Source organism: Tenebrio molitor, chromosome 2 (assembly GCF_963966145.1).
Source record: "Tenebrio molitor chromosome 2, icTenMoli1.1, whole genome shotgun sequence".
Taxonomy (NCBI): domain Eukaryota; kingdom Metazoa; phylum Arthropoda; class Insecta; order Coleoptera; family Tenebrionidae; genus Tenebrio; species Tenebrio molitor.
The window spans coordinates 5,819,010-5,829,867 of record NC_091047.1 but is presented as its reverse complement, the minus strand read 5'-3'; the positions used below and the strand labels follow the sequence as shown (position 1 = coordinate 5,829,867).

Below are 10,858 nucleotides of genomic sequence, written 5' to 3'. Positions count from 1 at the left end.
ATGAAAAGTCAACAGACGAGGTTTCAATTCTAATTTTCGTTTCGATGTTCTCGGCGAATAAATTCACCGCTAAATATAGATTGTTATAAGTAATTTTCGTTCTACATGACGAAGATAATTCAATTTGTTTCTGTAAATGTCAGTCGGCGTCGTTGGGGTCAGTTGATTTCTCATTTCGTTTCGTTACCCCTTTCGGCAAATTAGTATTGACTTTTAGTTGGAAATTGAAATTGTCGATGTATTAATAGGAATAATTTATGTTATACACAACAGCGACACGAAATTTTTCATTTTGACTATTTTGCAACTAATGTTACCTTATTTTATTCGTGATTCACATTTTTTTTTTACCATAAAACGAGAAAACCGTACGGTAGATAACAATTTCCGCATTAAATTCTATATAAAATTTTTGACATTTCGTTAACTTAAAATTCAAACCGTTACCTCATAAAACATTCCACAACTAAAGTTTGCTAGATTTTGCTTAGATTTTTTTTACGTTTCAGGTGTAATTAAAGAAAAATCTAGTTTGCCTGTCTTGCTGTTCCTTTTTGACAAATTTCTTTCGTACAAAAAGTAGCGCATATACGACTAGATTAGACTAAAGTGCCTTTTCATCCGTCGTGTAATTATTGCCCTCGCTGCGCTCGTGCAATGGCTATAGAAAATGTGCATATAAAATTTCAAAAATAATATTGGTTTCCTTGGATTGTAAAACTTTCGACACAACCTTGACGCAAACTGCATTAAAGATATCGAATAAAAATAAAAATACAGTGCGATCGAATAAAAAAAAATCAGAGTAGGCGAAAATGGTGGTTTGAACCAATCAAAGCATCAGAATAGCACAATCCAGGTAATTTGATTTTTTTTTATTTGATCGCACGTTATACTCGTATGTCTGTAGATCCTTATTTATTGTCCCTATAATGCAGTCAGTTACAGTGTAAAAGATACCCCTTTTATTGTAGTAAATAGAAGAATACAAAAGGGTTCAAAAATTAACCAATAAGATCTTCTAAACTAAATGTCTTGTTTATGTAAAAATGAAAACATAATACAATGTAAAATGGATAACTGAGCACATTTGAAACATTATTTTCTGAATAAAATTTGTCTTCGTTCAACACAATTTCGTATTTCAACACTAAAAATGAAGATGGAAGAAGAAAGAGCGATTTGAATTTTTGAATTTTTGACAGTCGTAGAACTTCATATCGATATCGAAAGAGAACTTATCAGAAAAAGTTGTTAACAATCCAATTTTGACCCTCCGTACTGAATTTCAAGGTGACATTTGCATTGTCAATTTTCAGTAATTTTAAATATCGAGTGTTCATTTCTCATCAAAGTTGGCGGTAAAGAGTCGATTGTGGACGCACCACTCGTCAGTCTGCAGAGTAAAAAAACACAAGCAACGCCAAAAGTGAGGTTATATTTAAACAGTTGATCCGGTCAGCCGTTAATCCGTGGTGCGTTCACAATCGACTCTTCAACGCCAACTTTGAGGAGAAATTTAAATGAACACCCGATACTATTGCTCCAGAATCACTGTTCTAATATCTGTTTCAATTGCTGCTGAAGTGTTGACTAAAGAAATACAGATTTATTATGATTTTTTTCTTTGTTTTTGACAAATTCTTTCGTTTTCTACTTTATTGCAAATTAAAAATCAAAACTACAATCGAAAATATCGTCATCTTCAATACCACACATTGTATTTGGTCTAATTTAAAACCAACCAATTTTATTGTAGGTACAATACCTATCTCCCCCTTTCTGTGGGCTTCTTCAGGTATCACAAAAATGTGTTTTCAGCATGTCAAAAAATTTAAAATGGCGGGCATACGGACCAAGGATTACATTTGATAATAATTTAATATGCTTCGTTATTCATTGTCCTTGATTTAGATCAGCAAAATAATAGTTATTTATGCAACGAGTTTCTGTGTAAACTGGGCTTTTCTAATTGCCGGAGGGACAAGATTAAAACACGAGCGTAGCGAGGGTTTTAAGGCCTTGAGGGCAATTAGAAAAGCCCAATTTACCCAGAAACGAGTTGCATACAAAATGTTATTGTTTGAAACGACGTCCCTAAAGCTTCGAAATCTTTTAAAAATGGTTTCGCATTTGCTTTTGACAGTTTTGACAAATTTTTCATGACCTGTCTGAAATGTAACGTTGAATGTGTTGTCTATGGGAACGGTTCGTTATCTGCTCATTTTGCTTTAGAGCAGTTAAGTGGCAGTTTACAAAGGAGATGCATTTGATCTGCATACGATGCTTTGGTGCCTTTAAAAAGTTTATTTGTAAAAAATTGTAAAATTTTTTAATAAATAAAGTATCGCCACCATATGTTTGCTTTATTTTCTGATAAATGTGACTACTGAGTGGATAAACAAAGTTTACGATGAAGAGTTATAAAAATTCATGTAACTTTAAATAGACTCTATGACATAACATGTGAAGTGTATTCCAGAAGCTGCAGTAGGTACTAGTAATAGACTTCTTCTTAGTAACCAATTTTGTTTGTAAATGTCATATTTTATTGTATCCGACGGGTGGATTGAAGATTTTTTATTTAAAATAGAAAAAGACATATGTATTTACATTAGGATATAATATTTTTTGATTCGATGAAGTTTTTTTATTTTGGTTTTTAACTATTCAGGTTTCCAATGTTTCCATCGAACCAAAAAAACTGATTGTTCCCGAAAGGGATATTTTCTTCATCAAGCCACCGTAAGTTGTCATAGCAATGATCAATCAGAACTTGAAATTTTAAATTTTAAACGACGCTAAAATTTTAACGCCCGTTTAAAAATTACACAATACGTCCCTATTACTGTTAAGTAAAGATTAGTAGTTATTATATTATGTACAACGAATGAATTAGTCAAGAAACAACAACTGAATTTGTTCAATTAATATTGTCGTAAGAAAACTTTATGTCAATCTAAGATATATTTATAATTATTAACCTTCATAATACAGTGTGGAATAAAATGATTTACATCTAGTTACCTTTGGAATTTTTGCACATGTAAATTTTCCTGTACCGCTCTACTTTTTTTTTCGAAGTGCCGAACTATTAGTTCTGTCAATAAATGTCATCAATCGAATTGACAATTGTTACAATTTACTAAATTGAATTAACAAACGTTGGTGGCCACTTTCAACACTAGCTGTGACTTGCTTTTGTTAGCTCCTTTTTAATTTCAATCTTAACTTTGCGTTCATATCCCTTCGCAATAAATTGGAATTTGGATATATATTTTGAGGTTAGGCTTTTTTTTTGTAGAGCGGCATTTCGTATTTTTACAAGGGTAATGTAAAGGTAACTAGATGTAAATCATTTTATTCCACACTGTAGTAGTTTATTTAACGAGTTCATGTGTAAATTGGGCCCACTCATGCCATAAAGAGCCCAATTTACAAACGAACGAGTTGAATACAACGTTTTTTTTTTGTTCGACGAGCCCCAAAGGCTCCAAATTGCTTAAAATCTTTAAAATTATCTTGACGTTTCGTTTTGACAAGTTGACATTTATCAAAATCCGTTCACACAGGAGAAAATTCTCAAATTTTGACAGTGTCGAAAAAAAATATGTACAATAAAAACTCTTTCCGGTGCATCTTCACATGCATACATTAAAATGACCAAAAAAACTATGGTTCCAAACATTTTTTAAATCACTTGTTTTGGTGTCAGTATTTCTTTAACAATTTTCTTAAGAAGTATAAGTAATTTATCTTTGACTTTTTGTCGAAAGCTGCAGCAGAACCAGTATTTCGTGGACTTTGAATAAAATAATCAATTTGTCGGGACATGTTTCCGAAATAATTTGTGGTGTCGTTACTCTGACGTTGAATTTTCTATTAATTATAATGGTGGCTCCCGTTCCCAAAATAAACCCTTAAATAATCTGTCTAAAACCCTTACTAGTTTGAGAAACGGGTAAAATGGCGTTTATCTGAAGCCTGCATTGCGAGACTTGAATTTCCTCTTAATATTTTATGAAACTGCCTCGCAGGCACGTCGACATCAAAGCCCTACCTTGTAAAACAATTCCGAAACGCTATAAGATTAGAGCGTAACAAAGAGTTGAGCTCGAACCAGGTGCAAAAAACTCAAAATTACTCACGACAATCAAAGATTCGGAGCGGCATTAGCACAACTTCACCAACGAACGTTTCAAACGACGAACGCGTCGCCGTCTGCTCGAACATTCGCTTTAAAAAACATAAGGGTTTCAGATGTTATCATTAACATTTTTATAGGGGACGGAAATGACAGTACTGTAAGTGGCCATTCCGTTTAAAATACTCGTGGATTCTTCACGTGCGGAAATCCAGACCAAAATATGAAGGCATGCATCTTTCCTTGCGACGGGAGCGGATTTCGCTTCGACATGGTTATGCCTCGCGATTTGAAATTGTTGCATATCTACAGTTTTATATGAAAAAAGTTCTGGCATAATAATTCAAGTTTTATCGTGTGAACTGATTTTATAATGTTTATGTTTTAACCAGCTTGTATTACATCATCACCACCATAAATATTTGCGTTTAGTACACTGTAAAGCCGTATAATAATGTAGTACCTACCAACAAAATGTGAAGGTGGTTGGTTGGTATGCTAATTATTTTGTGTACTTATCTCTATGTTTGCACACGGTTCATCCCCTGTACCACGAGCTGATAACCGAAATAAAGCGATCTCTGTTGTAATATCTCTGAATCGAAATCTCAATTGTTTAAAGGAAGACAAGACAAATTGTTCTACGAAAAAAAAACGCATTATGACAATGACAACGAGGGAATCGTCTTATAATTTACCAATCACTTAGAAGCCACAGCACGAGTGGGAGGAACGTATGATCTCACTTTTTTTTGAGAAAAACCAATTTAAAAACGTCGGTTTGTGCAACATCGCGTTTCTGTTTCATCCCGTGGTGAAATAATTGTTTTTGTAACTCTGCAAACATTTAATTGTCAACAAACAACACTTTCATTATTATATGAAGCAAATGCGTTGGCGTTTTTTGGGTTGCCTATACTATTTTTCGTTAAAGTTTTATTGACAGTATAATAACTTATTTGGCTGTATATCCTGTTTAAATTGAAAATCTTCCTTTAGTGATTATTAAATATGTAGATGAAACTTCAAACGAATAGTTTCTTGAACACACAACAGTTCTTTTTTTTTTTAAGAAATTAAATATTCAAACTGTAACAAGTCAAGTGACCATGAATTAAGAAGACAAGTTTTTGCAAGAACTACATAATGTTATTATGTGAGAAACCAAAAATAATATTCATGGAAAATTTTATGTTTATTTGGTATTGGAATGTAGAACATATCTTGTAGTGCATGCAATATATTAAGCTTTATTAACTTAAAGAAAAATGGCATCTCGCTTTTTTAACTAATTCACAATACTCTAATTAATTCTCTGAAAAATCATAAACCGTGAAAACTCCAAAGTGACAAGTTTGACCTGTCAAATGTCAAATTTACAAGACTAGAAGAGGTGGCAAATCTATGCGAATGTCGTACCTAAATGACATCCAACTAGGCAACTACGACCTAAGAAACATTTCTAATTGTTCTGTATTATCAAAAAGATCTGCCGATTTACGATTATCGAGAAAAGCGAAAAAAAAAATATAATGCTTAAAGTGTTTTTAAGTGAAAAACACTACTTAGCTACAGTTGGTTGCAAAAATATCGGGAAACGAAAATTTTCCTAATGTAAATTTGATTTTGTCCATTTGTCAATTAATTGTCTACTTGACAATACCTATCAAATAATTTTTTAAAATGTCATTGAATTTTCACGTTAATTCTAACCTATCTCGTAAGAAAGTTTCACACTATGGAAAAATTGTAAAAATGTGTCAATTTTATTATGACAGTTCCCGTTTTTTTTGCAACCAACTGTACACTATTTTTTTGAAAAACTTTTTGTCGCGAATTTGAACCGAATCGTGGTTAATGTGATGTGGTAGACGAGTTGAATCCAAAAATATGTAGAGTTCCGCCCACAAACGCCATTTTGTGGATTGGTTGCCAAAAAACGGAGGTCTCAAAGTAAAATTTAAGGCTATACCTACCTATTTCTAGACAACTATAGGTCCTAGATCCAACTATCTTAGATAAAATTAATCAAGCAAATGAAAAGAGTGCAAAAATCATTCCCGCATCTTCAATAATAAGCGAGATTGTGTCCAAAAGGAAACTGACTTGGACAGGTCTAAAATTAAAAAAATTCTAAACACCTCCAGTGTCAATCAGTCCAAAACTCCAAACTAAAAGTAGTCTACGTGATAAAACTCGACGAACGGATTCCATAGAAACAAAATTAATTGCTTTGCAGTCACTTCTAAAAAAGTTATATGCGAAAGAATTGGTTTTTTGTTGTTTGTGATTTTTCGAAAATTAAAAAGACTACCTACGTACAATTTTTTCATTTCAAAAGAAGTACGGCGAAGAGAGGAATCCAATTGCGCAACATGATCGCTATTACTTGTTATTTAAAAAGGGAGCTGCGGTGGAGGTGTACATGTTTTTTTCGAGAAACTGTTACGAATTTCAAGTTCAAGTTCAAATACATTTTATTCAGTTTTGTTTGGTACATTTTATGGTATAGTTTTTACAATATTTACAATTTATGTTCTTACTGCCGCTGAGGCTTATGGCCTTTTCAGCAGGGAGGTGAAATTTAACTTTAATTACATACAAAAAAAAAAAAAAGTTTCATAGTTTGTGTCTCGATATAAGAAAAGTTTCCTGGTTTATGTGGCTCGATATAATAAAAAAAAGAGAGTTTTTCTTGTTTGGGTGGCTCTATATAAAAATAAGAAAATACAAGGGAAATACAAGAAAAGAAAAATACAAGAAAAAGAAAAATACAAAGTTGCTTTTTAATTTTGGTGACTATATAATTTAAAAATCTGATTGCTATGATGGGGATGGGTCCGGGGTTACGAATTTGAATCAAGTCGGCCTTTATTTAATGTGGTGGACCAATCAAATTCAAAAATAGGAAAAGTTCCGCCCACAGCCACCATTTTGTGGACTAAGATACAATACAAATGAAGTCCCAAAGTCGATTTTAGGCCTATATTACTCGACAACTAAATGTCCTAGGATCAATTAGTTTGCAGGAAATTAATCAGGAGAACGAGGGGAATCCAACGGTGTGAGAATAATTAATGAGCAATAAGCGAGATCGTTCCCAAATCAAAACTGACTTGGACAGGTCCAAAATTCAAGAATTCAAATAATCTCTGATGGGAATAAATGCAAAGTAAATGTGGTCCACGTGATGGAACTTGTCGAGAGGATCCATTGAAGCAAGAATCATTGCTCTGCATGTTCCGGTTCGAATAATGTGCGAAAAAAAATGTTTTTAATTTTTTGCTAACTTGATTTCGCCATTTATTATGATTTATGACAGTGAAACTGCTTTCCAGCTCCATTGTATTTTGTATTTTCTTTTTATATCGCTTTTGGGACCATTAGAAGTGTTTTAATCTATTGTTTGTATTAGATGTTGTTAATAAAAATCGTTCCAATCCTCAAGGCAATTCTTATAATCATACGAGTAACTCAGTAATTAATTATCTTCTATCGTTGTTCGACCAGCGGCTACGTTTTCTTCAAGAAGAGCAGAAATTGGTCTTGTTTCGTGTAAATTACTTTAAAAGTAGTTTCATTGTGCAAAAACAGAACCTAGCTATTCGATACATGCTTTGGTCAGAGAGAAATTCTAGAAATTCCTTTTTCAAAGATTTTATATGTATATAACAAGTGTTCAGATAAATGTGTAGTCAAGCAGGTCGTGGTTCTGTTTTCTAAACTTACGTCATCTTTTTAGTTGACAATTCCTTTAAAAACATAACCTCATTTTCATTATACCTACATTTGTTGTGATAAATAACATATTTCAGGTTTCACATTATTTTGTATTATTTCCCTAACTCATTCAATGGTTTTTCAAATACGTATTGACACTTCCACTTTCACTTTACGCGCAACATTTGACAACTGTTGAAGCTACGCCATACGATAATATAAACAAAAACACCAGATCACTTGACCACCATTTTTTTGAACACACGTTATATTAATTTGCAGCCTCACTTGCTACAGCGCTTACACTGTCAATGAAATTTCTTAATTTTCTAAAGCAACAATTGCCAAGACGTTCAACAGATACTTTATGAGTTTTTTCGCTTTTGACCAACTCACATTTCATCTCATTAATAGAATTTCTAAGTTACAAAGGAATGCGACGCGTTTTTGCCGGAGGGTTCCACACAGTCTGCTGTACGAAGCGCAAAGAATATTGAATAGATAAACCCATGCTCCTGTTTTTCCTTGCCAACAAAACATTTCTAGTATCGCTGTTGGCGAAAAACGCCAATTCCAGTCTTACAATTGTTCTCCTTTCATTAAGACTTTAAATATTCCCGTTTCTGACAATTCAGCTTCTGAAATGCACTTCTAGCACGCCAGGACAATTAGCATATCCAGGTTCTTACGACTTGACGCGGTCATTTCCTCCTCGTGCATTCCACAGGTCACTTGGCACGACTGCAAAAACTCCACCCCCGTTCCTAAATGTCGCCTGTCCCGGCAAGGGCGCCGCGTACCCCCGAATTATACAGTTCAAAGTCCTCCCTTTTTCGTAACTCTGTGACAGCCTGCAGTGTGAACGTGACCGCGCCGCCCCCGACGTTCCTGCAGCGCGCTGCATCATTGACCTGGTATCACCGTGACGGGCCTCCGGGAAATCAGTCGAAGTCGCCACCCACTCATGAAGACTCCGATTATCCCGCCACGAGGAGCGGGACCCTCCGGTTGAAGTCTTTCGTTTTCCTGCGGGAGCGTGTTCTTGGTCCGCTTCCGAATCGATATTGCCACCTACTAGCGCCAGTCCGTAGACGCACGTCGCTTGTATCGCATGTTGGGGCACGATTATAACCTAAAAACACGAAAAAGCCGCTCCGCTACCGGTGAAACTGATGTTTTTTTCGCAAAAATGTGAACGTCGCCGGGGGACGGCTGCGAGAGTCTTCGGCCGGGCTCTGGAGGGGGCCCCGACATGTGCTCGGTCAGAGTGCGCCAGTGTGGTCCTGTGCTAGCCGGAGGAATTAACGCGCTCACCTTCCTATCATGATTCCGTCTAAACACTGTGATTCACCCTCCAGTAAGCTCTCTGTCTGTTCTATTTTTCCTATTTGGGGTCGCGATTGACCCGACGTCGCGTGCGGCCGCTTTTGATCAATGAAACAATTAGCGCCGCGCCACCGTCCACGGGGGCCACGCAGATCGCGAATCGGGGGGCCCCACTCAAAAACGGCCGCACGATGTCTTTCACGTTCGACATGAATAAATAAACGCTACGACCTTGTGGCTTGGGGCTGTGGGTTTTGGGACCTTTACGTTCGCGTTTCGACTTCTTTGTGTCAATTTGTCGACATTATTTACTGCCTCGTGTGGACTGTTTTTCCCGTTTCATTAATTATTTTTTAGTATACTGTGCTGGTAGTAGTGTCTACTGCCTTGACGACGAGTCCGGTAGACACATGTTTATGGTCTAGTCCGTTTTACTTTCCACGGCGGCCGGTAGCAAATGTCAAATAATTTGTCAGATTTACACATGTTTGTGGTCTAGTCCGTTTTACTTTCTACGGCGGCCGGTAGCAAATGTCAAATAATTTGTCAGATTTATTGGATTTTATTTATATAAAAATTAAATGTACAATTACTTATATCATTGAAATGGTTTTCTAAAGGCAAGTATTACCCTTTGTCAATCCAAACAACTTTATTTCGTATTCTCCAATTGTAGAACAACCTGTACTCTGTCAAATATCTTCCCGATGATTTTTGGAGCAATAAGTTTGATCGCGCACTATCTATCTTCTCCAAAAGGTGGTCTAGGAAGAAAACTTGACTTCTGCTTCGGTTCGGTTGGGACAATTCATTTTATTAAAGGAAGTTAGCGCAAATGAAAGAAATCACATGAAAAACTTCGACAGACTGAATTTTGATGAATCGTTTGTTATCATAGTAACAAGGCATAGCAATCTTTTTCAGAGCCAAATTTTTTTATTTAAATTTATTTTCTTTTAAATAATTGTCTCAGTATACTAAAAAATCTTGTACGTCACACGACCGGTAGACGCATTATGGCCTCGCTAGTTTACAAGTCTCGCCCTATCGGGCTCGACCTGTAATTCACTAGCTCGTCCATAAAAACGTTACTACCGGTCTTGTAACGTAAATAGCTATACTCATTCCCAGTTTCATGATAAAAAACGATAGGTCATGTGGTAATACCCAAACAGTTTAATGTCAACGTTGGCAGTTTATTCATAAATGTGGAATGATCGGTTTTGATGATAAAAGAGTCGTCCATAGAAACTACTGGAAAATGTGGAAAGAGCTGCGAGGAATACATAGAAATGATTACGTAACTAATTCGGTTTATGGGTTAAAACTCCTACTCCTCGTTTCAACAAGAAAATCTTGATTATGTAATGTTCATTTAATTAGAACATGTTTATATAATTCTGTAGTTGTGATTATATTTAGCAAAAGCTATGGCTACCCCAAATTGAAAGAAATTATTACGATCGAAATCTATTTTCTGCATCTGAAATAAACCCCAGGGCATTATATCATGCAACTCCAGTAAGTAATTAATAAACATGTTTTTGAGAGAAAAGGGTGAATATAAAGTGAGGTAAATCAATATTTCATTAACATGACACCAAGTGAAAGAAAAGACATATTTTCATTTGAGAAGATTTAAAAAATGTGAAAAGTTCTTTCTAATTA

At 35.1% G+C, this 10,858-nt stretch overlaps 1 protein-coding gene across 1 annotated transcript in view; it reads left to right on the top strand.

Annotated features, from left to right (window-relative positions):
- Positions 1-8,936: 8,936 nt before the first annotated feature.
- Mctp (multiple C2 domain and transmembrane region protein) overlaps positions 8,937-10,858 on the top strand; it is a 43,829-nt gene continuing 41,907 nt past the window's right edge. The window contains exon 1 of the mRNA XM_069038997.1: positions 8,937-9,221. Coding sequence (XP_068895098.1) covers positions 9,188-9,221 — 34 coding nt within the window. The 5' untranslated portion in view covers positions 8,937-9,187. The remainder of the gene's footprint in view (positions 9,222-10,858) is intronic.